The sequence below is a fragment of the Pelodiscus sinensis genome, chromosome 18, assembly GCF_052426305.1.
Source record: "Pelodiscus sinensis isolate ZL-2025 chromosome 18, ASM5242630v1, whole genome shotgun sequence".
In the NCBI taxonomy this organism is placed as follows: domain Eukaryota; kingdom Metazoa; phylum Chordata; order Testudines; family Trionychidae; genus Pelodiscus; species Pelodiscus sinensis.
This window is the reverse complement of record NC_143069.1, coordinates 30,452,808-30,480,377: the sequence shown is the minus strand read 5'-3', so window position 1 is coordinate 30,480,377 and position 27,570 is coordinate 30,452,808. Positions and strand designations below refer to the sequence as shown.

At 64.9% G+C, this 27,570-nt stretch overlaps 1 protein-coding gene across 1 annotated transcript; it reads left to right on the top strand.

The window, feature by feature from the left end:
• Positions 1-414: 414 nt before the first annotated feature.
• On the top strand, positions 415-25,803 carry LOC142823782 (sacsin-like). The gene is made up of 8 exons (XM_075915160.2): positions 415-545; positions 4,536-4,566; positions 10,110-10,197; positions 10,394-10,505; positions 10,739-10,885; positions 10,996-12,367; positions 13,091-13,179; positions 13,708-25,803. The coding sequence occupies exons 2-8, from the start codon at positions 4,544-4,546 to the stop codon at positions 24,504-24,506; spliced, it is 12,630 nt and encodes a 4,209-aa protein (XP_075771275.2). The 5' UTR covers positions 415-545; positions 4,536-4,543; the 3' UTR covers positions 24,507-25,803.
• Positions 25,804-27,570: the final 1,767 nt, after the last annotated feature.

Genomic DNA, 27,570 nt, shown 5'->3' with positions numbered 1-27,570 from the left:
AGCCTTGTCGGCTTGCGCTGGGCCGCGCCAGCCTGGGTCTGCCGGGTGCTGGCTCGGATCTGGCCAGCTGGGGGGCAGGAAGGGGCCCTGGCCCATGTGGCTCCTAGGTCCCACAAGATGCCTGAGGTGTGGGCCTGTGCTGGGGGGCTACAGAAGGGGGATTGCTCCCTGGCCCTCAAGTTGGGGGAGGGGCCCAGACCCCCCCCCCCAGTCCTGCCCCAGGCTCTGCCACCCCTCCTGCCCTATGGGGGGGATTGTCACTTTGGTTCCCCCCACTCCATGCCCCCCCCGATACCCGCCGCCCCCCATCGCCTCCCCGCTGCCCCTGCCCCGCCCCCCATCACCCGCTGCCCCGCCCCCCATCGCCCCCCCGCGCCGAGCCGCCAGTGCCGGCGCTGAATGGAAACCGAAAGTGGCTGGAGCGAGGAATCGAAACGGGGCGGAGGCGGCTCCGGCTCGGCCGCTATAAAGGGAGCGGAGCGCCCCGGGCTGCCTGCTTCGCCGGGACCCTGCTGGACAGCGCCGCCGGGACCAGCGCCCCTGAGGTGGGAGCCAGACAGCGCCTGGTGCTGCCTCTGGCGGGGCGGTGGGGACTAGTGGTTAGAGGGGCCTGGGAGCCGGGGTGCCTGGGTTCTGCCTCTGGCGGGGCGGTGGGGACTAGTGGTTAGAGGGGCTCTGGGAGCCGGGGTGCCTGGGTTCTGCCTCTGGCGGGGCGGTGGGGACTAGTGGTTAGAGGGGCCTGGGAGCCGGGGTGCCTGGGTTCTGCCTCTGGCGGGGTGGTGGGGACTAGTGGTTAGAGGGGCCCTGGGAGCCGGGGTGCCTGGGTTCTGCCTCTGGCGGGGCGGTGGGGACTAGTGGTTAGAGGGGCTCTGGGAGCCGGGGTGCCTGGGTTCTGCCTCTGGCGGGGCGGTGGGGACTAGTGGTTAGAGGGGGCTCTGGGAGCCGGGGTACCTGGGTTCTGCATCTTGCAGGGCGGTGGGGACTAGTGGTTAGAGGGGGCTCTGGGAGCCGGGGTACCTGGGTTCTGCCTCTGGCAGGGCAGTGGGGACTAGTGGTTAGAGGGGGCTCTGGGAGCCGGGGTACCTGGGTTCTGCCTCTGGCAGGGCGGTGGGGACTAGTGGTTAGAGGGGGCTCTGGGAGCCGGGGTGCCTGGGTTCTGCATCTTGCAGGGCGGTGGGGACTAGTGGTTAGAGGGGGCTCTGGGAGCCGGGGTACCTGGGTTCTGCCTCTGGCAGGGCGGTGGGGACTAGTGGTTAGAGGGGGCTCTGGGAGCCGGGGTACCTGGGTTCTGCGTCTTGCAGGGCGGTGGGGACTAGTGGTTAGAGGGGGCTCTGGGAGCCGGGGTGCCTGGGTGCTGCCTCTGGCAGGGCGGTGGGGACTAGTGGTTAGAGGGGGCTCTGGGAGCCGGGGTACCTGGGTTCTGCCTCTGGCAGGGCAGTGGGGACTAGTGGTTAGAGGGGGCTCTGGGAGCCGGGGTACCTGGGTTCTGCCTCTGGCGGGGCGGTGGGGACTAGTGGTTAGAGGGGGCTCTGGGAGCCGGGGTACCTGGGTTCTGCATCTTGCAGGGCGGTGGGGACTAGTGGTTAGAGGGGGCTCTGGGAGCCGGGGTACCTGGGTTCTGCCTCTGGCAGGGCAGTGGGGACTAGTGGTTAGAGGGGGCTCTGGGAGCCGGGGTACCTGGGTTCTGCCTCTGGCAGGGCGGTGGGGACTAGTGGTTAGAGGGGCTCTGGGAGCCGGGGTACCTGGGTTCTGCCTCTGGCGGGGCGGTGGGGACTAGTGGTTAGAGGGGGCTCTGGGAGCCGGGGTACCTGGGTTCTGCCTCTGGCGGGGCGGTGGGGACTAGTGGTTAGAGGGGGCTCTGGGAGCCGGGGTGCCTGGGTTCTGCCTCTGGCAGGGCAGTGGGGACTAGTGGTTAGAGGGGGCTCTGGGAGCCGGGGTACCTGGGTTCTGCGTCTTGCAGGGCGGTGGGGACTAGTGGTTAGAGGGGGCTCTGGGAGCCGGGGTGCCTGGGTTCTGCCTCTGGCGGGGCGGTGGGGACTAGTGGTTAGAGGGGGCTCTGGGAGCCGGGGTGCCTGGGTTCTGCCTCTGGCAGGGCAGTGGGGACTAGTGGTTAGAGGGGGCTCTGGGAGCCGGGGTACCTGGGTTCTGCATCTTGCAGGGCGGTGGGGACTAGTGGTTAGAGGGGGCTCTGGGAGCCGGGGTGCCTGGGTTCTGCCTCTGGCAGGGCAGTGGGGACTAGTGGTTAGAGGGGGCTCTGGGAGCCGGGGTACCTGGGTTCTGCATCTTGCAGGGCGGTGGGGACTAGTGGTTAGAGGGGGCTCTGGGAGCCGGGGTGCCTGGGTTCTGCATCTTGCAGGGCGGAGGGGACTAGTGGTTAGAGGGGGCTCTGGGAGCCGGGGTACCTGGGTTCTGCCTCTGGCAGGGCGGTGGGGACTAGTGGTTAGAGGGGGCTCTGGGAGCCGGGGTGCCTGGGTTCTGCCTCTGGCGGGGCGGTGGGGACTAGTGGTTAGAGGGGGCTCTGGGAGCCGGGGTGCCTGGGTTCTGCCTCTGGCAGGGCGGTGGGGACTAGTGGTTAGAGGGGGCTCTGGGAGCCGGGGTGCCTGGGTTCTGCATCTTGCAGGGCGGTGGGGACTAGTGGTTAGAGGGGGCTCTGGGAGCCGGGGTACCTGGGTTCTGCGTCTTGCAGGGCGGTGGGGACTAGTGGGAGGGGGCTCTGGGAGCCGGGGTACCTGGGTTCTGCGTCTTGCAGGGCGGTGGGGACTAGTGGTTAGAGGGGGCTCTGGGAGCCGGGGTGCCTGGGTTCTGCCTCTGGCAGGGCGGTGGGGACTAGTGGTTAGAGGGGGCTCTGGGAGCTGGGGTGCCTGGGTTCTGCCTCTGGCAGGGCAGTGGGGACTAGTGGTTAGAGGGGGCTCTGGGAGCTGGGGTACCTGGGTTCTGCCTCTGGCGGGGCGGTGGGGACTAGTGGTTAGAGGGGGCTCTGGGAGCCGGGGTGCCTGGGTTCTGCCTCTGGCAGGGCAGTGGGGACTAGTGGTTAGAGGGGGCTCTGGGAGCTGGGGTACCTGGGTTCTGCCTCTGGCGGGGCGGTGGGGACTAGTGGTTAGAGGGGGCTCTGGGAGCCGGGGTGCCTGGGTTCTGCCTCTGGCAGGGCGGTGGGGACTAGTGGTTAGAGGGGCCTGGGAGCCGGGGTGCCTGGGTTCTGCGTCTTGCAGGGCGGTGGGGACTAGTGGTTAGAGGGGGCTCTGGGAGCCGGGGTACCTGGGTTCTGCCTCTGGCGGGGCGGTGGGGACTAGTGGTTAGAGGGGCCTGGGAGCCGGGGTGCCTGGGTTCTGCGTCTTGCAGGGCGGTGGGGACTAGTGGTTAGAGGGGGCTCTGGGAGCCGGGGTACCTGGGTTCTGCGTCTTGCAGGGCGGTGGGGACTAGTGGGAGGGGGCTCTGGGAGCCGGGGTACCTGGGTTCTGCGTCTTGCAGGGCGGTGGGGACTAGTGGTTAGAGGGGGCTCTGGGAGCCGGGGTGCCTGGGTTCTGCCTCTGGCAGGGCGGTGGGGACTAGTGGTTAGAGGGGGCTCTGGGAGCTGGGGTGCCTGGGTTCTGCCTCTGGCAGGGCAGTGGGGACTAGTGGTTAGAGGGGGCTCTGGGAGCTGGGGTACCTGGGTTCTGCCTCTGGCGGGGCGGTGGGGACTAGTGGTTAGAGGGGGCTCTGGGAGCCGGGGTGCCTGGGTTCTGCCTCTGGCAGGGCAGTGGGGACTAGTGGTTAGAGGGGGCTCTGGGAGCTGGGGTACCTGGGTTCTGCCTCTGGCGGGGCGGTGGGGACTAGTGGTTAGAGGGGGCTCTGGGAGCCGGGGTGCCTGGGTTCTGCCTCTGGCAGGGCGGTGGGGACTAGTGGTTAGAGGGGCCTGGGAGCCGGGGTGCCTGGGTTCTGCGTCTTGCAGGGCGGTGGGGACTAGTGGTTAGAGGGGGCTCTGGGAGCCGGGGTACCTGGGTTCTGCCTCTGGCGGGGCGGTGGGGACTAGTGGTTAGAGGGGCCTGGGAGCCGGGGTGCCTGGGTTCTGCGTCTTGCAGGGCGGTGGGGACTAGTGGTTAGAGGGGGCTCTGGGAGCCGGGGTACCTGGGTTCTGCGTCTTGCAGGGCGGTGGGGACTAGTGGTTAGAGGGGGCTCTGGGAGCCGGGGTACCTGGGTTCTGCCTCTGGCGGGGCGGTGGGGACTAGTGGTTAGAGGGGGCTCTGGGAGCCGGGGTGCCTGGGTTCTGCCTCTGGCGGGGCGGTGGGGTCTGGCGCTCACAGCAGTGGGTGCGCGGGGGGGGGTCTCTGGGTTCCACCCCTGGTTTTTCCAGGGCTCGCCGGATGCCCTCACCCATCTAGGCAGGGGCTGGCCATGTGTCAGGCCCCCTGCCAGCTGGGGAGGGCTTTGGGGGGCAGGGGCCGCTCTGCCAGAGCTCCCCGGGGTCTTGCAGTCCTATGCCCCCGCTGCCAACCCGGGGGGGGGGTGGTCTGGCTTGTATCCCTGTGTCTCACGAGCTTCTCTCGTCTGTTCCGCAGGTTTCCCCATGGCTGCGACCCAGGCCAGGAGGTGAGTGCTGGGGAGGGGGCAGTGGGGGCTCCCTCGGCGAGGCCAGGCCGAGCCAGGACCCCTCCTTGTGGGGCGGGGCCGCGGGGGGAAGCAGCTGGCGGGCAGGACCTGGCCCTGGGAGGTGGGATAACTGGCCAGGCAGACGGTGCCTTTCTCCTTGGCTGACCCCTCAGGACGGTTTGGGGCGCACCACACTGGGGTAAGGCCCCACCCCTCTGGCCAGGGGCCCTTCCGGCAGAGCCGACCACAGCCATCCGGGGCCAGAGCCAAGGGCCCTGCAGCCTGGCTCCTGCCCTCCCACAGTGCCCAGGGATCCACCCCCCGGCTGGCACACAGAGGCTGGGGATCCCCTCCCTGCCCTGCCTGGCTCCCAGCCATCCGGGGACCTGTCTTGGAGGAACAGGCCTGGTTCCCTTAGGAACCTCGTGTCGGCCTCGGCCTTCCCACCGCTCTCCGGCAGGGTGTCCGGGCGCTTGGGGGCTTGTTAGCGCTGGACCAGCTGCCTGTGAACGGGCTTCGGTGCCGCCTTGTGCCTGGGCTGCAGGAAGGAGCAGCCGCTTCCTACTTTGCCGTGTCCAGCACCAGCCGGATTTCAGGGCTTCGTCTCTCCTCCCACGGCCGTGGGTCCCTCCCCCTCCTCCCCGGTGCCTCCTCCTCTGCGCCATCTCCAATTCCGGCTGCTCTTCCCAGTGCTGGGGCCGGCACGTCGGCAGGGGGGATGGCCAGGCCCCTTGATGTTTTCTGTCCCATTCGCTTGCCCTTTCCTAAGGGCTCCCCCGCCCCCCGTTGCTGCTCTGACGGTCGATGCCCGTTGCGCGGCTCCTTTCGGAGACCTGGCCGCCGTGCCGCCAAGGTCTCTCACGTCTCAGACCCCACCCCCAGCTAAGAGTCGCTCCCGGCACTGAGTGCCAGACTGACACACCTGGGGTCTCCTCCTGCCTGGGAGTGGGGTCTAGTGGTCAGAGCGGGGGGGGGGGGGGGGAACCAGGAGGGTGCCCTGCTGTGTGGATGCCCTGTCCAAGTCTCTCGCTCATGCCCCAGCCCTCTTGCCCGCGTTGGGCTCAGGTTCCCGCTGCGGCGTGAGCCGGGAGCCGTCACTGCCGTGCGGGAAAAGGCTGGTCCCGGCAGAGCAGCGGGAGGGAGATGGTGGTTTTCCTGCTGTGCATGGCAGGGAGGCCGATCCCTCCCGCTAGGGCTGGCACATGCTCTAGCCACACCCTTCCCCCCCAACCCGGCCCTTCCTCCTACCCACCCGCCTTGCACCCAACTGTACGTATAATACGAAGGGGACTCAATTAGCTGCCACCACTCCGGGGATCTGGGAGTCTCTGTGGATAGTTCTCTGGGAGCATCCCCCCTGTGCAGCAGCTGTCGAAGCAAACAGGATGGCGGGAACCCTTAAAGGGATCGGGCATAAACCCGGGGACAGCTTCTGGCCTCTCCCTCAGCCCAGGGGCGCCCGCATCTCGGCTGCTGCGTCCAGAGGTGGTCGGCTCGTCCCAGAAAAGCCCCTGTGGCAGTGGAAAAGGGTCAGAGAGGGCACCGGCGCCGCTGAGGGGTGGGAGGGGTCCCCGTCCGAAGAGAGGTGAGACGGGGGCGCCAGCTGAGAGAAGAGGAGCTGAAGGGGGGTAGGATGGAGCGGGGGTGGCCAACCGGCGGCTCTTAGGATTACGGCTCGTTCGGAGCCGCGCTCACGGCCGCTCTGCGCACGCGCCCCAGCGCCTGGAGGGAGAGGTGCGTGGCTGCGGCAGCGGCTCCGGTGAGACCCAGGCATTGGGTTAAGGGGGGGAGGAGCGGAGCTGAGGGTGCCTGGCTCTGGGGGAGGGGCATTGGGTTGGGGGCGGCTGGGGGTGCCTGGCTCTGGGGGAGGAGAGGGGCATTGGGTTAGAGTGGGGGGGCTGGCTCTGGGGGAGGGGAGGGGCATTGGGTTAGAGTGGGGGTGCCTGGCTCTGGGGGAGGGGAGGGGCATTGGGTTAGAGTGGGGGGGTGGGGGAGGGGGGGCTGGCTCTGGGGGAGGGGAGGGGCATTGGGTTAGAGTGGGGGGGCTGGCTCTGGGGGAGGGGAGGGGCATTGGGTTGGGGGGAGGCTGGGGGTGCCTGGCTCTGGGGGAGGGGAGGGGCATTGGGTTAGAGTGGGGAGGGCTGGGGGGGCCTGGCTCTGGGGGTGGGGAGGGGCATTGGGTTAGAGTGGGGGGGGGGCTGGCTCTGGGGGAGGGGAGGGGCATTGGGTTGGGGGGAGGCTGGGGGTGCCTGGCTCTGGGGGAGGGGAGGGGCATTGGGTTAGAGTGGGGAGGGCTGGGGGGGCCTGGCTCTGGGAGAGGGGAGGGGCATTGGATTAGAGGGGGGGGGGATTGGGTTAGAGTGGGGGGGCTGGCTCTGGGGGAGGGGAGGGGGATTGGGTTAGAGTGGGGGGGGGCTGAAGCACCTTAAACTCAAAGCCTTTGTGGCTACAGAGTAAGGCAGCAAACACAAGTGTCCTATTTAAATTCCAAGGCAAAAAAAGAATCAGCTTGTGTCTGGTTTACAGGCCCCCCCCCCCCCCCGCATTATGACGGCCTGAATTGCGACCCCCCGCACTTCCCACACTTTTGTAAGGGCGGAAGGGGCCCGGCCCCCCCGATTTACGCCCTTGGCCCACATGTACGACGGCGCACGGCACCTGTTGCCACGACTTGCGACGCTTCCCCAGGAACCAATCGCGTCACTTTCCTCACTCTATTTCCTGTACTATCTACACTTACAGATCTATACAAATAAACATATCAAATGTGGCTCTTTGCAATCTATCCACAGCTGCTTTGGCTTAGTGCAGGGGTGTCCAAACTTTTTTCAAAGAGGGCCAGATTTGATGAAGTGAACATGCATGAGGGCCGACCATTTTGCCTGACATTCTTTGAACCATTAAAATTAAATGCAAATTAACTATTTTATGCAAAGTTTATTGCAAACGGCATACTTTTCATTTCGTCACATGGATGACAAATCTAAACAGGTATTAAATCGCTCTGCCTTTCATATCTGAAGGCCAGATGAAAAAAAAAATCCAGGAAGCTGAAATATATGTCAGGAACATTGTAAAGTACATTACATATTATTGGTAATAAAGGGTGTCTGTCAACTTTTAAGTTCAAAAAATATGAACAGGAAAATAACACCAAGTATACATGTTGTGTCCAAATATATTTATAACTGATTTAGACCAACTGACATTAACTGAGATTTTACAATGTATTCATCTCAATACATTTGGATTCATTGGGGGCCAAAAAAGATAGATATTGCCAAATTACCTGGGGGGCCGTATTAAACCGGAACACGGGCCGCAATTGGCCCGCGGGCCGGACTTTGGACATGCCTGGCTTAGTGCCTGACTGGTTAGCCACCCCTGTGATAGAGTCGATAAAATCAGGATTAGTGTGGAAAAATGATTGTGGAAAAGTGATTTACTTATTCCCGCAATATAAGAACTAGGGCTCACCAAATGAAATGAATAGTCAGCAGGTTTAAGACAAACAACAGGAAGTTTTTCTTTCACTCAGTGCAGTGTCAACCTGTGGAACTCCTCGCCAGAGGATGTGGTGAAGGCCAGGACTTTAACACGGTTCAAAAAAGAGCAAGATAAATTCCTGGGGGTTATGTCAATCAGTGGCTATTAGCCAGGATGGGGAGGAATGGTGTCCCCAGCCTCTGTTTGCCTGGAAGTGGGTGACAGGAGAGGGACCGGGTGAGGATCCCCTGTTGTGATCCCTCCCTCTGGGGCATCTGGCATTGGCCACTGTAGGCAGACAGGATGATGTGCCTTTGGTCTGTTCTTACGTTCTGGACCCTTATTCACCCTCCCTCCCCGGGAGCTCCCTGGCCCCCCAACTTCCAGAAAAGGCTGGAGGAGGGGTGAAGAACCCCCTTGCCCCAAATAGGGTTAAAATTGCATCCCCTCCCACGTGGGCTCTGGAGGCAGGGAAGGGGAGGGAAGGCTTGTGGGGTAGCGGTGCCCTCTGCTGGCCAGAGGGGAGGGTGGCCCATGGAGGGGCGGGGCCTGATGGACCCGTGGGCACCCACTGGTGGGAGGACAAGCAGCAACTGGGGGCCAGGGTGTGTTTAAGATGACGCATGATCACCAGATGCTGCCTCAGTGACCCCTCCCATCAGCGGGGGATTGGATACAGGGGTAGATGGGCCCTTGGGGCTGACCCAGGGGCAGCAGGGTGGGATACCAGGGTAGATGGGCCCTTGGGGCTGACCCAGGGGCAGGGAGGAGGCGGGATACCAGGGTAGATGGGCCCTTGGGGCTGACCCAGGGGCAGGGAGGAGGCGGGATACCAGGGTAGATGGGCCCTTAGGGCTGACCCAGGGGCAGGGAGGAGACGGGATACCAGGGTAGATGGGCCCTTGGGGCTGACCCAGGGGCAGGGAGGAGGCGGGATACCAGGGTAGATGGCCCTTGGGGCTGACCCAGGGGCAGGGAGGAGGCGGGATACCAGGGTAGATGGGCCCTTGGGGCTGACCCAGGGGCAGGGAGGAGGCGGGATACCAGGGTAGATGGGCCCTTGGGGCTGACCCAGGGGCAGGGAGGAGGCGGGATACCAGGGTAGATGGGCCCTTGGGGCTGACCCAGGGGCAAGGAGGAGGCGGGATACCAGGGTAGATGGCCCTTGGGGCTGACCCAGGGGCAGGGAGGAGGCGGGATACCAGGGTAGATGGCCCTTGGGGCTGACCCAGGGGCAGGGAGGAGGCGGGATACCAGGGTAGATGGGCCCTTGGGGCTGACCCAGGGGCAGGGAGGAGGCGGGATACCAGGGTAGATGGGCCCTTGGGGCTGACCCAGGGGCAGGGAGGAGGCGGGATACCAGGGTAGATGGGCCCTTGGGGCTGACCCAGGGGCAAGGAGGAGGCGGGATACCAGGGTAGATGGCCCTTGGGGCTGACCCAGGGGCAGGGAGGAGGCGGGATACCAGGGTAGATGGGCCCTTGGGGCTGACCCAGGGGCAGGGAGGAGGCGGGATACCAGGGTAGATGGGCCCTTGGGGCTGACCCAGGGGCAGGGAGGAGGCGGGATACCAGGGTAGATGGGCCCTTGGGGCTGACCCAGGGGCAGGGAGGAGGCGGGATACCAGGGTAGATGGGCCCTTGGGGCTGACCCAGGGGCAGGGAGGAGGCGGGATACCAGGGTAGATGGGCCCTTGGGGCTGACCCAGGGGCAAGGAGGAGGCGGGATACCAGGGTAGATGGCCCTTGGGGCTGACCCAGGGGCAGGGAGGAGGCGGGATACCAGGGTAGATGGCCCTTGGGGCTGACCCAGGGGCAGGGAGGAGGCGGGATACCAGGGTAGATGGGCCCTTGGGGCTGACCCAGGGGCAGGGAGGAGGCGGGATACCAGGGTAGATGGGCCCTTGGGGCTGACCCAGGGGCAGGGAGGAGGCGGGATACCAGGGTAGATGGGCCCTTGGGGCTGACCCAGGGGCAGGGAGGAAGAGGGTTACTGCAGTAGATGGGCCTGTGTGTTGGGAGATTTATCCTGGTGAGTGATGTTTCTTCCCCCCGCAGGAGGGGGTTCCGACAGAAGCCCCCCCCATTCCTGAAATACCTGCAGAGCATCCTGCGCAAGTACCCAGATGGGGGACAGATTCTGAAGGTGAGTCCTGGGCCGGGGGATTCATGGCAGGGACTCCCCCCCCCTCTCTAACCACTAGGCCTCACTCCTCTCCCTGAGACTGGGAGAGAGACCCGCCATCCCAGCTCCCCTTCTCAGTGTGTGCCCAGGCTGGGGGGGGGGGGGTGAGAATGGGCCCGGGGGGTTTGCGCTGACGGGCCCTGTCTCCCCTCCCCAGGAGCTGATCCAGAACGCGGATGATGCGGGGGCCACGGAGGTGATCTTCCTGTGTGACGAGCGCAGCTACGGGACCCACAGCCTGGCTGAGGAGGGGCTGCAGCGAGCGCAGGGTATGGGGGGGGCAGGCTACAGGCTGGGGGAAGGGATCTGTGATGGGTGGGGAGACCTGGGGGGCATGGCAGGGCTGGAGGGGCAAGGAGAGGGTCGGGGACGGGCTAGCAAACGGAGGGTCCCACGTCTCCTGCAGCGTCCACAGGGACTGGGGGCCTGTGCCTCACAGGGGCTAGTGTTGGGGGGCAGGGGATCAGGCGGGGCTCCGCCCTCACGCATGCTCTGCCTCCAGGCCCGGCGCTGGTGGCCTACAATGATGGGATCTTCTCGGAGGCCGACTGGGACGGGATCCAGAGCACGGGCGACAGCCACAAACTGCGCGACCCCGGCACCGTCGGCCGCTTCGGCCTGGGCTTCAACTCCGTCTATCACCTGACAGGTGAGGCCCGCCGGGACCCCGCCCCCGGAGGGCCGGGTGGCCGGAGGGGGCGGAGCTTGGGTCCCCACGGGGGCTCCCCGTCGCTTACCCCCGCCCCCCTCTCGCTGCAGATCTGCCGGCGGTGCTGAGCGGGCCCTGGCTGGGTGTGCTGGACCCGCAGCGGGCGGCGCTCCTGGACGGCGGGCAGCAGTGGCACTTGGAGGAGGCAGCCGAGCTGGGCGACCAGTTTGCCCCCTTCTGGGGGGCGCTGGAGGCCATGGGACACGGCAAGGGGGCCCCGGCGGATGGCCAGTTCCCCGGCACCCTCTTCCGCTTCCCGCTGCGCCAGGAGCTCTCCGGCATCTCGGACAACCTGTACAGCCCTGAGCGGGTGCGGCAGCTCTTCCAGGCCTTCCTCCACGACGCCCCCACCTGCCTCCTCTTCCTCCGCCACGTCCGGCGCCTGGCCCTGAAGACGGTGGACGCCCAGGGGGCTACCACGGAGCTGCTGGAGGCCACGGCCACCCCGCGCCCACTCAACGGGCCAGCCTTGGTCCAGGATGAGGTGGCCACAGCGGCATTATCCGCCGCGGCCTCCATAAAAGCTGTGGGGGTGCGGGGCGCGGCCGCCGAGGGGGCGGCGGAGCGCGAGTGGCTGGTGGTCACGGCCACGCCGACCGGAGACGCCTTCCCAGAGCTGGCGGAGCTGGCTGATGTGCTGGGGAGCTTGCCCAGCATGGCCTTGGCGTACCCGTTGCATGGCAGCTGTGCCGGGCATCTCTGCTGCTTCCTGCCGCTGCCAGCCACGGAGGAGAACGCCACGGGGCTGCCTCTGCACATCAATGCCCCCTTCCACCTGACGGACGACCGGCGCCACGTCCAGTGGGCTGAAGAAGACGGCGGACGGGACCACGCCGCCCGGTGGAATCAGCTGCTGATGGAGGAGCTGCTACCGCTCGCCTACCGCCAGGCCGTGGCGGTGGCGGCACGTTGTCCCGGCGACCCGTACGGCACCTGGCCCGACCCGGAGCTGAGCCGGCACCAGCAGCGCTACCGGAGCCTGGTGCAACGGATCTGCCAGCAGCTGTGGGGCATGGAAATCTTGGTGCCAGCTGGCAAACCCGGCCCGCGCCGGCTGCGAGCTGCAGCCGCCCTCTTCCTGCCGCAGAGCGGAGCCACCGAGGCCACGCTGCGGGTGCTGGCAGCTGCCCTGCTGCAGGCGGGCGAGCCGCTGGTGCTGGTGCCAGCCTACGTGCGCCAGGCGCTGGCTGCGGGCGGCCCCGCGGTGACGGAGGCCACGCCAGCCTACGTGCGCAAGGTCCTGGGGCGCACGGGGCCTGCCGGCGGCTCGGCTGACAGGCGGCTGCTGCTGGAGTACGTGGCCGGAGACAGGCACTACCGGGAGCTGGCAGGGCTGGAGCTGCTGCCACGTGCCGACGGGGGCTTTGCCTGCTTTGGGGGCGCCGGTGGCACGGTCTATGCTGACAGCAAGGCCTTCCCCAGGTGAGCGAGCCCCTGGCCCCCCGTCCCTCCACCCCCCTCCCAGGGCAGAAGCTGCCTGGGGAGAGCAGCTCTGGTCACTCACAGCACCTGGGCCCGGCAGGGCGGGGCAACGCCGGTTCTGTGAGCCGAGGGGACCCAGTTCCCACCAGGGCCCCCTGGGATGAGGAACCCGCTGCCTCTCCCAACCAGCCAGCCCCGTGCGGAGACCCGGCACCCTGGGATCGGACGGGCGCTGGCGCCCCCTAGAGGGGAGAGGCCCCGGGCCTCATTCCCTGCCTCCTGAGCCAGCCCTGCTCTGGGATCGGACGGGAGCTGGCGCCCCCTAGAGGGGAGAGGCCCCGGGCCCCATTCCCTGCCCCCTGAGCCAGCCCTGCTCTGGGATCGGACGGGAGCTGGCACCCCCTAGAGGGGAGAGGCCCCGGGCCCCATTCCCTGCCCCCTGAGCCAGCCCTGCTCTGGGATCGGACGGGAGCTGGCACCCCCTAGAGGGGAGAGACCCTGGACCCCCATTCCTGCCCCCCGAGCCAGCCCTGCCCTGGGATCAGATGGGAGCTGGCGCCCCCTAGAGGGGAGAGGCCCTGGATCCCCATTCCTGCCCCCCGTGCCAGCCCTACCCTGGGATCAGACGGGCGCTGGCGCCCCTAGAGGGGAGAGGCCCCAGGCCCCATTCCTGCCCCCTGTGCCAGCCCTGCCATCTGACCTCTCTGAATTCCTGCTTTCCAGGACCCTGTTGCCTGGCCTGGCTGAGAGTTTTCTACCAGAGGATCTGAGCCCCGGCCTGCTGAGCCACCTGCACCAGATGGCAGCGCAGGGTAAGTGGCGACCGACCGTCCGTCCTGGGGGCCCATCTCTGTTCATGGGGTAACAGGCATGTTGCTGTTACCCAGCCCCCACCTCTCCACCCCAGAGGCAGTCGCATCTCCGCTCCGGGCGAGACAGCACCATATTACCAGCCTCCTGTGCCTCGTGTCCCAGCACTGGGACATACACCCCGGAGGGGCCGCATCTCTGTCCCCTTATAGCCACCCCCGTGGCTGATGGCCCTGTAATCTGAGTGCTTGGGTGGCCACCCAGGAGAGATTCAGCTGCGTGGAAGAGTGCCCACAGCCGGCAGCATGTGTTTCTATGGGGGGTGCACATCTGCCCCTGCTTTGGTGCACAGACCAACATTTATTCTGCACAGAGATAGGAAATGTTAGAGGGCCCATTGCCTGTGTCCCACCCCAGAGGTGGCTGCGTTTCCAGCAGACTGTGTTACGCCGCTGTGCGATGGCCTGGGGGACTGGGCGGCCGTGTGGTTCTGGTCCGGTCGCCATCCTGGATCTCTCTGGTTCTTGCAGGGCTCTTCAGGAACCTCGTCTCTCTGGACCCAGCCGTCATTAAGGAGAAGCTGAAAGACGCCCTCCCCGCAGCCTGGTTCAAATCCAGCTCTGCCCACATCAGCTGGTCCCCGGGCGGCCACCCCCGCCAGCCTCCCCGCCAGTGGCTGGCTGTTTTCTGGGACTATCTACAGCACCATGTGCACTCCCTGGCAGCGTTTGAGGGCCACCCGCTCATCCCTCTCAGACCCCCGCGCCAGGGCGCCGGTAGCATCCAGCTGGCGCATCTCTCTCCCGCGCCCACGCTGCTGTTCCAGACCAGGGACGGGCGCAGCCTGGCGGAGGAGGAATGTGGCATCCTGGAGGCTTTGGGCTGCACGGTGATCCGCAGCTGGGACTCGGCGCTCTGGCACCGCCAACTGACCGACTACGTCCTGGCGCCCACGGCCGGCAACGCGCTGAGAGCCTTCGGCCACCTGGGCGTGGCCGCCGTGGCTGCCCAGCTGGGCTCCCTGTCCCCAGACCGACACCGGATCCTCCGCCAATTTCTGTCGCAGGTGTCCGCTTCCGACCTCTCCGGCCGGGCTGCCGAAGTGCTGGGCAGCTTGCCCATCTTCCAGAAGATGCCGTCCCTCTCGCCACCTTGCCCAGCTGGGTTGGTGCCAGCCGGCAGCTCCCAAGCTTTGGAGAAGAGCACGGTGCCGGGGGTCCCTGAAGACTTGGTGCTGCCGGAGACGGTGCTGCGGTGCCGGGACGAGGCGGACCGCCGGCTTTTGCTGCCGAGCCGGGGGAGGCTGCTTGGCGCAGGGGAGCTGGCGCTGCTGGCGGTGCAGGCGGTGAAGAAGGGGAAGTACGCCAGGCGGGCGCCGGAGGCCGAGCGGCTCCTGCTGTGGGTGCTGCAGCACGGGGATACCCTGTTCGGACAGAGCAAGAAACTGAAGGCTCTGTGCGAGGAGCTGGCCTTCATGGACCGCGGCGGGAGCTTGGCACGTGCCAGTGAACTCTTTGACCCCGAAAACAGGCTTTTCCGGGCCTTGCTGGGCCCCCAGTGCTTCCCACCCATGGCTTTCCGGGCGACGGCCGTGCTCCGGACCCTCCGTGCCCTGGGGCTGAAGACCAGCGACACGGCCATCACGCCCGAGCACGTGCTAGAGGCCGCCCGGGACGTGGGCCGGCTCCAGCAGGCCAAGGACGCCTCCAGGGCCACAGCCAAATCCCAAACGTTGATCGAGCTGTGCAACCAGACCTCGGCGCTGGCCCGCTTCTGCCAGAAGAAGCTGCAGGTGCTGCGGAACCTGGCCTGGGTGCCCGCCACCGACCCCATCGAGCTGCAGCCGGCCGGCCCTTTCCTTGCCCCGGAGAGGCTGCGATCGGCTTGTCACGCCAGCCTGGCAGGGCTGGCCATGCCGCTGACGGACGCCTTCCAGAAGCAGGCTGAGGAGAAGCTGGGACTGTCCCGGCTGCCCCCCGCCGAGAAAGTGCTGACGAACCTGCGGCTCTTGGCACAGAGGGACCGGCGCAAGGACCTCCGGACGCTGGGATCACAGCTCCATGACATCTACCAGCACATGCAGCAGAATCTGCAGCAGTTTCAGGGGGCGTCGTCCAGTGTTGTCGTCTGGACCGGCGATGGATTCTCCCTCCCCGCCGAGGTGGTGCTGGCCTACCCAGAGGGCCTGGACTTGAGCTGCATGGTGCCAAGGGTCCCCCAGGAATTCCTGCCTTACCGCCGGCTCTTCCTGACCTGGGGCGTGCGGGATACGGTGGGGGAGCAGGAGCTGAACCAGGCGCTGCGCCGGCTGGGGGAGGAGATCGATGGCCGCGCCGGGGGTGGCACTGAGGCGGAGCTGAGGCTGGCAGTGGCCATCCTAGACTGGCTGAAAAGCAAGGGGCACCGCGGCGACGGAAACCTGCCAGTACCGGTGCAGGCTCCAGGAGGATCCGGCTTTGCCCTGCGTCCAGCCTCGTCAGCCCTGTATTGTGACATTGACCGAGCCAGCCTGGTGGACCTGGAGGGCGAAGACGCTGAGTTGGCCGTGGTGCACGAGGCGGTGCCACCAGCGACGGCCACTTTCCTGGGTGTGGCACTGCTGAGTACCCGGGTGCTGCAGCCGCAGCTGTTTGAGCCGTGGGGGCCCTCGGAGCCCATCACCACACGCATCTGGAACATCCTGCGGGAATACACCGAAGAGGCCGACCTCTTCAAAGAGCTGGTCCAGAACGCGGAGGATGCGGGTGCCCGGGAATGCTCTTTTCTGCTGGATCTGCGGCACCATGGGGGCAGCACGGATGGGTTGCTGGATCCCGGCATGGCTGCCTGCCACGGCCCGGCTCTGTGGTCCTACAACGATGCAGCCTTCACCCAGGAAGACTTGGTCAACATCATCCGGGTGGGAGCGGCCACCAAAGAAAGCCAAGAGGGCAAGATCGGGAAGTTCGGCTTGGGCTTCAACACCGTTTACCACGTGACCGATGTGCCCTCGGTGCTGAGCGGCACCAGCCTCTTGATCTTCGACCCCAACGTCACCCACCTGCGCAAGCACATCCCCAACCCGGCCTGCCCTGGGATCCGGCTGGACTTGCGCCAGCGCCCGGCCACGTTGAGCACCTTTGCCAATCAGTTCCGGCCTTACCGGGGCTTGTTTGGGTTCCAAACCCAGGAGCCGTTCGACTTCCCGGGGACGCTCTTTCGCCTGCCTTTCCGCACCGAAGAGGAGGCTCGGGAGTCACGGATCACCCAGGTGGCTTTCGGCATCGACCGGGTCGAGAGGCTCCGGAGCGGCTTCCGGGATTTCTGCCACATCTTGCTGCTCTTCCTACGGGGGGTGGAGAAGGTGTCACTGAAGCTTCTTCCCAATGAGGCTCCCTCCCCAGAGGCCACCCAGTCCCTGGCCATGCTGGACCGGACGCGGATCAAGAGCCTTGAGGATGCTGGAGACTCGAGGGCAGGCCAGTCCAGCATCGAACAGCTGACGGTACAATGGGCGTCGAACCTCACCATCCGCTGCTACCTGGTGCACACCTGCTCGGGCACTAGAGAGTCCTTGGTTCTGTTTCAGCAGGGGATGCGTGATGGGACCCGGCCCTCGTCCCCTAGAGCTGGAGTGGCTCTGCCGCTTGCCCCCACCAAGCCAGGAAAGTGGGCTCCACGCTTAGATGACTTTGAAGGGCATGTCTTCTGCTTCCTGCCCCTGCCCATCACCTCTGGACTCCCCATGCACCTGCACGGAGCCTTCGCTGTCCTTTCCAATCGCAAAGGACTATGGGACACCACGGCCAAGGGCGAGTGGAACTTGGCGTTGCTGCGCGACGCGGTGCCGGCTGCCTGGCTCCGAGCGTTGAGCCTGCTCCGAGAGATGCACCAGGAGGGTGAGCTGGAGAACTACGAATACCACACCTTCTGGCCAGACATCAGCAAGGTCAGGTATCCCTTCAACGAGGCTGTGAAGGCCTTCTACCAAGAGCTGGCCACCAGGCAGGACCTGGCGCTGTTCTCCAATGGCCGGCAATGGTGCGCCAGAGACAACGCCTGCTTCCTAGACTCCGCCATCACCCATAACCCCCAGGTGGGAGAGGCAGCCACCAGGGTCTTTGCCAACTTGCTGCCGGAGCCCTTCTTGGCTGTGTCACTGCCAAAGTGGGTGAGATCTAGCTTCCAAGAGAGCAGTCATGGCGATGCCTTGCTGCCCAACACCTATGCCTGGGCCAGGTTCTACCAGGAGATCGTCTTTGCCAACATGGCCAGGCTGGACGCACCTGACCGCGACGCCTTGATTCTCCACGCCCTGGACATGCGTGATGCTGCAGTGGAGCAGCTGCTGGTCTCTGCCTCCTGCATCCCCACCGCCCCCCGGGGGCAGCTGCAGTTCGTCGGGAAGCTGGTGCATCCCCATGGCAGAGTGGCCCCGCTGTACGACCCCCAGGAGGGGCGCTTCCCCAGCGGGACTGGCTTCCTGAGGCCGGAGAGGCTGCTGCGGCTGGAGGGCCTGGGCATGGCCAAGGACGTGGTGCCGATGACCGAGCTGATGGAGCGGACCCGCACCGTGCAGGCCCTCTGGCAGCGTGACCGACAGCAGGGCTGCCAGAGAATCTGCCGCATCCTGGAGCTGCTGGAGCAGCTGTTGGAACGGGGTTCGGACAACACCGCCCAAGTGGCCTTCCGTGCCATACCCTTCCTGCCGGCCGCCTTGCCCGGTGCCCGCCGTGAGCTCTGCCGGCCCACCGACCTCTACCATGACAAGCACTGGGGCCTGGTGGGGCTGATCCAACCTGTCCTGGCCAGCGAGGACCTGGGAAAGGACTGCAGGTTCTCCAAGGCAGTCCAGCACTTCCTGGGGCTGAACCGCAAGCCGCCCGCTGGCACGGTGCTGCAGCAGCTGGCAGAGGCCTGTCAAGGGTCCAACGCCCTGCCCAAGCCGCAGCTGCAGGAGATGGCACGGCAGTGTTACGCCTACCTGGACAAACTGCTGGGGCAGCAGCCCACGTGTAAGGAGGAGGTAGCTAAGAAGGCGGCAGCATTTCCCTTTGTCCTGGTGGGGGCGCTCTTTGTGCCAGTGAAGGCGGTGGCCTGGGCGCTGTCGTTCGAGGCCTCCCCGTATCTCCACCAGCTACCCCAGGAGTATGGGGGGTTCAAGGCGCTGTGGGAGTGCGTGGGACTGCGGGAGACCTTCGCCTTGGAGAGCTACGCGGGGGTGCTCCGGGAGCTGGCCGGGAAGACCGCCGGGCGGAGTTTGTCTCCAGGAGAGCTGCAGCTGGCACTGAGGCTGGTGACCATCGGGCTGATGGAGGCTTTGCCAGAGGGGCAGCTGGTGGGGGCTTATGAAGCTCAAGGCATCTTCTTCCCAGATCAAGGGGACGTCCTGTGCCCGGTGGCCAAGCTGCACTTCAATGACACGCCCTGGCTGCCCCGGGAGGAGGGGACGCCCTTGTGCCATGGCCGGATCGCCCGGGAGGTAGCACTGCGCTACGGCGTGCCCACTACGAGGCACCGGGCCCTGGCCCAGGGGAAGATCCAGGGGCTGGAGCTGGCGCCGTGGGCGTCGGAGTTCGGGGCCCGGGAGGAGCTGACCGTGCGGCTGCAGAACATCCTGCGGGAATACTCCTCTTCCTCCCGCGACGTGCTGAAGGAGCTGCTGCAGAACGCCGACGATGCCGGTGCCAGCCAGATCCACTTCGTCTGGGACCGCCGCCACCATCCCGCCCATCGCGTCTTCTCCGAGGAGTGGGGCGGCCTCCAAGGCCCCGCCCTCTGCATCTACAACGACAAGCCCCTGACGCAGCAGGACATCGAGGGCATCCAGCGGCTGGGCGTGGGGGGCAAAGGGGGCCGGCAGGACAAGACGGGCAAGTACGGCCTGGGTTTCAACTCTGTCTTCCACCTGACTGACTGCCCCACCTTTGTGACGGGCGACAGCGCCCTGGGCGTCTTCGACCCCCATCTCCGCTATGTGCCCACAGCCACCGAGCAGTACCCGGGTGCCATGTTCAGCATCAACGGGAACTTCAAGAAGACCTTCCCCGATGTCTATGCCACCTTCCTGCCCAACCTCTTCGACCTGAGCCAAGGGGTGCTCTTTAGGCTGCCGCTGCGCACGGCGGAGGGCGCGGCTAGCTCCCGGGTGTGCCCGCGGGCGATCCGCGAAGAAGACCTGGAGCAGATGCAGGAGGCGCTAACATCAGAGGCCGACAGCCTGGTGTTGTTCCTTCGCCATCTGAGGACCATCATCTTCTCCGAGATCACCGAGGACGGGAAGCCGCCGCGGGAGCTGCTGCGGGTGGAGACGGAGATGGAGCAAGGCAACGAGGTGCTGAGAAAGGAGTTCCAAGGCCGGTTGAGCCGCATGGCTGTTCTAGGCAGCGAGGAGGCCACACCGGTGAGGGTGGTCTACACCATGAAGATCAACCGTGGCTGCTCTGTGCCTCCAACCAGCTGGGCAGTCGTGTGGCAGGCAGGGCTGGATGATGCCGCCCAAAAGGAGTCTCCAGACCCAGAGCGCCTACCATACGGCGCGGTGGCTGCCTGCCTGGATTCATTTCTGCCTGGCAGGGCCTTCTGCACCCTGCCGCTGCCGCTGGAGACCGGCCTGCCTGTCCACATCAATGGCAACTTCTTGGTGGACTCGGCTCGCCGCGATCTGTGCAAGGAGGACGGGGGGAGCCGGAAGACGGCCTGGAATGGCTTCCTGATGCAGCGGCTGCTGGCGCCGCTCTACTGCCGGCTGCTGGATTGGCTGCAGAAGAAGCTGGGGGAGGCGCCGCGCTTCAGGACGCTGGAGGCCTGCTGGATGACGCTGCAGCTGAGATATCTCAGGTACTTCCCAGCCGTGACGGAGGGCGTGCTCCCCTCCTGGCACCAGCTGGTCAGGCGGGTCTACGAGCTAATCGCTGAGACACAGCAGCCGTTGATCCCCGTGTACCAGACAGAGAACGTCCGCCACCATGTGAGCCTCGTGCAGACGGTGAGCATCACGTGGACTGCACCCGGGAGGGCCCCCCTGCTCCAAGAGCCCTTCTTCCTGCAGGAGGAAGTTCATGACTCCATGAGCCATGTCCTCCAAAGACTGGAGATGAAGCTTGTCCCGGCCTTCCAGGCCCTCTGGCAGATCCATGACCAGTTTGCCAAGGCGGGCGTGACGGTCTTGACCTTGAATCCCGGGTCTCTCTGCTGCTTTCTCAAAGCGCTGCCTCTGCAGCTGCCCTGCCGGGTCTCCAAGACACCCCTGCAGGACAAGTCCAGCTGCTCCCTCCTGCTGGAATTCTGCCTGCAGGAGCTGCAGGAAGGGAATGTTGGGAATCTGGAGGGGCTGCCGCTCGCCGTGACCCACGACGACATGCTGCGGCAGTTCAGGGCCCAGGAGCCGGTGTACCAGAGCAGCGCCCACCGCCTCTTCCCGCGACGGCGTCACCAATTCCTCGCCAACGACGTCCGCCACGAGCCGCTGTTGTTCAAGGCTGGCTTCCTGATGAAGTTCACCTTGCAGGAGGCGGCCAGGTTCGTCCAGGAGGTCCTGGCGCAGCCGGACTGGGAGGCCCAGTCGGAAGAGGCCCAGGAGTGGGTGAAGGAGGTGTGGGAGCTCTTTAACCGCATGATCTACAAGGCCAACAAGCCCAAAGAAGAAGCCATAACCGAGGCCTTCAAAGAGCTGGTCTCTCTCTTCAAGGACTGGGCCATCCTCCCTGTCTGCAGCAACCAGCCTGGAGACAAGCATCTGCTTCCTTTGGCCTCCCTGCCCACCATCATCCATGGGTACATCAGCGACGTGGAAAAATCCCTGGGCAAGCTGGGCTTTACCAGACTGAATACCCGGATGGTCCCCCACGAGCTCGTGTTCCACTGCCTCCGCCCATTCCTGCTGCAGACACAGGACCCCGTTTCGGTGCTGAAGCAGCTGGCCACTCGGGCGAGCCTCCGCTGGTGTGAGCTGAAGTCTTATGAGACCATTGGGCTGTTGAGGTTCCTCACAGAGAATGTGGAGAAGCTGGCGCACGACCAGCTGGACCAGCTCCGGTCCCTGCCCTTGTTCCAAACGCATCAGGGGACGTGGGTGGCGTTGGCCTCTTACCGCCACGTCTACATCCTAGAGACCAAGATCTCCAAGCTCCCCGAGGGCTTCCAGGCCTTGTACCAGCTGGACCAGCAGACGGTCTTGCTCCAGGACAACGAGCTCCAACGGGAGCTCGCCAAGTATCTTGGCTTCGGCACTTTGAATGACCTGCAGCAATTCACCTGCCATCTCCTGCCCCAGCTGCCCCAGCTGCCGGTCTCCCAGCTGCTTGACGCTTTGAGGCTGCTCTTCATCATCCAAAACCAATACTGGAAGGAGTACGGGGCGGAGAAGGAGAAAATCGTCTCAACCTTCAGGCCCATCAGCTTTATCCGGGACCAGCAGGGGATCCTGCGCCCAGCTTCCTATTTCTACGACGGAGAGGTGCAGCTCTTCCAGACGCTGCGTCTGGATGCCAAGTTCGTGCCCGACGCGTTCTTCAAGGAGGTGGGAGGGAGCAGGTCCACGGTGAACACCTTCCTGCATGACGTGGGCATGAAGCGGGAGGTCTCCGAGGACGACTTCGTGGAGTTTGCCACGCGGATCGAGCGGCAGGCGTGGCAGGACGGGGCGGCCTCCGGCGACCTCCCCGCCCAGCGGAACGCGCTCCTGCTCCATCTATTGTCCCAGTCCAGCGACTCTTGGTCAGACTGTTTCCTGGAGAGAGTCTCCTCCATCCGCTTTCTCACCCCGCAGCGCGTGCCGGCCGATCTGGGGGACTTCCATCCACCCTGCGTCCTTCACACCCAGCCCGTGGCCACCAAGGGCGCTCTGGTGGTACCACGGCATGAGGATATGGCCCTGGTGTGGACGTCTGCCGTGATCCTGGACCTGGTGGGAGTCTTCTTATTGAAGGAAGCCCAGTCCGTGCTGGAGCGTCTTGGAGTGCTGCAGACCATGCCGGCCTCGGTGGTGCTGGACAACCTGAAGAACGTGTGCCAGGCACGGTGCAAGACCAAGCACGAGCAGAAAACCCGGACCAAGGTCTTCATCAAGACGTATGGCTACCTAGAGCGTGACTTGCGCGGCTTTAAGGCCGACTGCCTCGCAGGGCTGCCGGTGGTGCTGGTGAAAGACGAGCAGGTGGCGGAGGCCGGCCAGGTGGTCTTCTCCTTGCGGGATGAGCTGGAGTTGCGGCCCTACCTCTACACCATATCCCCGCTCGTGGTGGTCTACAATGAGCTGCTGCAAAAGCTGGGTGTAGAGCAGGAGCCTTCCGTCCGGCACTACGCCGGGGTGCTGAGCCGGATCCACCGGGAGACCCAAGACAAGGAAACGCTGCAGCCCAACCTCATTAAAACCATCTGCCGGGCTACCCAGCATCTCTTCCAGCTGCTCGTCCAGGGGAAAGCGGACTTCTCTGGGGTGGAAGAACTGCACCTGCCCTGCACCGATGGAAAGCTGTACCACTCCAGCAGCCTGGTCTTCAACAACTGTGCATCTACCAAAATGAGCCAAGCCTTGGCGTGCGAGTTCCGGTTCCTGGTGGACCTCTCCAGCTGCTACCTGCCCTCTTGGGACTATAATCCCTGGAAACTGATGCAGCAGCTGCCCCAGTCCCTGAGGCCCCAGTTCCTGTCGGAGATCACGGAGCGGCGGCTGGAGGAGGACTCTCTCAAGCTGTGCCATTATGGGGAGTTCTGCGAGAGCCGGAATCAACTCCAAGAGGTCCTTGTGTCTCCCGACTTCCAGGAGGGCTTGGCGGCACTGCTGAGGTGGCAGAGACTGGATGAGAAGGAAGAGAGGGAGGCGGCCTGGGGGGAGCGGGAGGTGGCTTTCTCTGCCGAGCGTCTGGAGGTGGTGTGCTGTGAGAAGATCCAGACAGTGATGGTGCATCGCGGGGAGCGGCTGAAGGGGACCCAGAACTTCCGGGTTGTCCACGTGGTCGAAGATGCCGACGGGAAGCGCCGGGTCTATCTGATGCACCAGAAGAGCATGGACTCGCATCTGTTGGTCAGGATCTGGAGCAGCCTTGCCAACGAGGTGAACAGCATTCTGGGAGGCGTGCTGCGTTGGATGTCCACGCAGATCCTCATGCAGATGTTGGCCTGCAAGGACCCCTGTGATGTGCTCAGCGTGCTAGAGGATAATGGGGTGCCCTTGCAACCCAGCATCCACCCTGATGCCTACGCCCTGCCCAGCCCCGGTACGGAGATCCCCGAGGAGTGGTACGACAGCCTGGACATGAGCATCCTCAACACCTTCGCCCCGGGTGACTACGTGGGTTACCTGGACCCGGCAGCGCCCACGGAGCGCTACCTGTACGCCAGAGTGCTGGAGGTCCTTCTGGATGGAGCGGTGCCCATGTACCGCATCGACCTGGGCGCCGAGCGCCACAAGGAGGTGAGCGCCAACGACCTATATCAGTTCCGGAGGAGCCAGCTGAAGGGCCGCAGCCAGGCGCTGGTGCCAGTGCCGGACCAGCAGCGGCAGAAGGAGAGGCGGGAGGCCTGGTACCGCCAGTCCCTGGGACAGGTGAAGGAGGAGGTGGACACCTGCCTGGCCAAGATCTGGGAGCTGCCCAAGGAGGAGCGGCAGAAGGCGATCCGGCGGCTCTACCTGCGCTACCACCCTGACAAGAACGTGGGGCAGGAAGAGCTCGCCAACAAGGTCTGCAAGTACCTGCGGGAGAGGATCCAGGAGCTCGAGACGGGCAGGAAGCCCCAGCCAGCGGGTGCCCACCGCAGCCCCCAGACCTCAGGGGGCAGGGGCCATCCCTGTGGCCACCAGGATTTCTCGTGGCAGGAGTGGGACGGGCAGGCCCGGCACCACAGGCAGAGTCACCGGGAGTTCGCTAGACAAAGGGGGCATGCTTTCCACTACGATTTCTGGTCATATCACCGGGCCAAGGCCAAGCAGCGTCCCCAGGCCGAGGAGGCCAGGCGCTGGCTCCGGCAGGCCCAGAGCGACTTGCAGGCTGCTGGCCATGACGTAGGACGGGCCTGCACCAACTGGGTCTTCTACAAGGTCCACCGTGCCGTGGAGAAAGCCCTGGCGGCTGCCTTGTACGACCGGGGGCAGCGCTTCGAGCGGGAGCAGCCGCTGGCCGCGCTGGCGGAGAAGGTGGCCACCGATGAGGCTGAGCTGGCGGGGCTACCGGCACAGGTGGCCGAGCTGCGCCGCCACAGGGTGGACGACAAGACCACGCAGTATCCCAGCTACCACACCCCGCCCACCATCCCCAGCGAGGCCTTCCCGGCCGGAGAGGAGCAGGAGGTGCTGCGGCTGGCACGGGGCGTGCTGGAGGTGGTGCAGGCCTACGTCGCCCGGCACTGAGGGCTGGGGATGGCGCCATGGGGAGGCTGCTGCTCTGCCCAGCAAGAGCGCCCCCTGGGAGAGCCACCAGGCACGGCGCCTCTGGACTCCGCTCCCCCTCCTCCCCCTGGTGGAGCCACTAGGGACTGCCCCGCCTGGGACCAGCGCCCCCTGTGGGGCGCCACTGGCGACTGCCCCGCCTGGGACCAGCGCCCCCTGTGGGAAGCCACTGGCGACTGCCCCGCCTGGGACCAGCGCCCCCTGTGGGAAGCCATTGGCGACTGCCCCGCCTGGGACCAGCGCCCCCTGTGGGAAGCCACTGGCGACTGCCCCGCCTGGGACCAGCGCCCCCTGTGGGAAGCCACTGGCGACTGCCCCGCCTGGGACCAGCGCCCCCTGTGGGGAGCCACTGGCGACTGCCCCGCCTGGGACCAGCGCCCCCTGTGGGAAGCCACTGGCGACTGCCCCGCCTGGGACCAGCGCCCCCTGTGGGGAGCCACTGGCGACTGCCCCGCCTGGGACCAGCGCCCCCTGTGGGAAACCACTGGCGACTGCCCCGCCTGGGACCAGCGCCCCCTGTGGGGAGCCACTGGCGACTGCCCTGCCTGGGACCAGCGCTCCCTGGGGGGAGCTACCAGGCACTGCACCACTGGAACCAGCACCTACTCCTGCTCGCAATGAGGCCCCCTCTCTGGAAACCTTTCTTCTCCAGTGGCGGACAGTGACAGTGGGGGCTAGGGCCAAGGGGCCGCTGTGGGTGGGGGTTTAGCATGAGGTTGATGCTGTGATGGCTGGTGGGAAGCTGCCCGGAGTGTGGCTTAACCCTCTTCCCCCAGCCTGCTGTTTGCCTCCTCGGGGGCCAGGTCCTGGAAGGCGTGGGGCCAGCCCTTTCTTCCCCTGGTGAGGGCCACTAGGGAGCAGAGTCCTACCCTCTGCTGGAGGGGATGAGCCCTGGTCTCTGTGGGTGGGTGGGCTCCAGCTACCCATCCCCTTCTCCCACCAGCGTCCCTTCCCTGAGGCTGTCAGGCACCGAACGGGGCTGCCAGGACGGGGGTCTACCCACTTCCGCTCCAGCTGTGGGGCAGGTCATAATACCTAGAACTCGCTGTGTGGCCAGGGGGCAGTGAATGGGGCTGGGGGCCTTTCCCCTCTAGGGGGCACTAGCTCCCAGCTGGTCCAGGGCAGAGGCCGGGGGAATTGTTTGTGTTGTGTGGCTAGAATATGGCCACGTTGATGCCCTGTTACAACCGCTGTTGTATGTTACAGCACCTCTTGTCCTGTGCGTGTCCAGGGAGCTGTTTATAAACGGTGTACAAATCGCTAGTTACGACTGTGCCTTTCTTACGCGGGTCTCGTGTTTTTATGGGAAGTCGTGAGCTTTGGCGCTGAGATTCTATTGCAAACGTTTGCCGTGGGCAGCCACCGGCTGGGGCCTTGTGCACACAAGTTGAACACAAGAACTGGCCTGACCATGGGCCTCGGGCGGGGCCAATCCTCATCCATGAACTTTCCGGCAAACATCAGACCAGCACGGGAGCAAATGGCGCCTACCCCTAAACAACCGAGTCCTGCCCCGACCGGCCACTTGCCCGTGTGACCCCAACTTGTGACTGTATTTTCCACAGCGAGAACAAGGGGATTCCTTCCACCTGGCAAACGATAAAAAGGCCCTAGACACCCTCCATTTTGTCTAAAAACTTGCAAGCCCTTAGCTCCAACCTGAAGTGCGACGGCCGGGGGGGGGAGGCAGTCTGTGGCCCCTTGAGGTTTTGGGTGGGGCCCGGCAGATATTTTATTCACCATCGCCCGTGCCCAGGGTGGCCTGATTCTGCTGGGTTTCAGCCATGTCGTTTTTCCCCCCTACCGGGATCACAAAAGTGACACGCACATCAAACCAAGGCCCGTGAAATGAGATGATAGATTTATAGAATCCTAGAGGTCATCAAGTCCAGACCCCTGCCCTCACAGCCGGGCCAAGCCCCATCTAGACAATCCCCTTCTCCCCCCAGGCAATTTATTTCAGTGTTGAACCACCCTGACAATCATGAAGTTTTTCCGACTGTCCAACGTCAACCGCCCTTGCTGTAACTTAAGCCCATTGTGTCTTGGCCGTGTGTGATATTCGCACACAACATCGACTGCGAGCCAAGTGGTCCCCCTGTAACCAATCCAAGCTCTGCCATGGCTCAAGGAGAACCCCTCTCTCCACCCCCCGCACTGTTAGGCACGCAAGCACAGTGAGCGAAACTACCCTCTCCTGGGAGATTCTCTTGGTCGCAACAACCTTGCGGCCTACTGAGATGAAGGAGGGCCTCTCTTGGGGTCCCATCGCTAGTCCAGGTTGCCCCTCCCTGTTCTAAACAAAGGACCGAAGGACTCGTCCAAGCTGTGCGTGGCTTCCTGAGATTTGGCTTACGCCAGCGGTTCATGCCAACGCCGGTACAAGCCTGAGCCAAGAGCTTGGCAAGTGTCGTGTGTATTTAATGTAACTGTTGTAACTGTCGTCCTTTCTCTTCTTTTTACAAATAAACCTTTAGGCTATGTCTACACTGGCAGGTTCTTGCGCAAGGCTTCTTGTGCTAGAACACGTCCACGCTGCCATGTGCTTTTGCACAAGAGCATCTGTGGCAGCGTGGACGCTCTCTTGCGCAAGAAAGCTCTGATGGCCATTTTAGCCGTAGGGCTTTCTTGCGCAAGACACCTCTGCCGTGCATCCACACTGCCTTCTTGCACAAGAGCCCCTGCGCCAGAGAGCTGACACCTGTTAGACAAGAGCGTAGCTCTTGTGCAAGAAGCCCTCTCTTCCGACACTGTACTGTACGTCTTCTTGTGCAAGAGCGGGCGGGCAGTGTGGACGCTCTGCGGGTTCTTGCGCAAGAACTCGCCAGTGTAGACCTAGCCTTAGAGCTTAGTTACTAAGGGGTTGGCAACCACGTGATTGCTTGGGTCTGATCGAAGGTGTAAACTGAGCTGGGCATGAGGCTGGCCCTCTGGGAGCGGGAGAATTTGTCCGGATTGGTTCACATCACCTCCCCTTGGGGAACGCGGGGGTGGGGGGGCTACTGGTGGTGATGCAGGGGAGCGG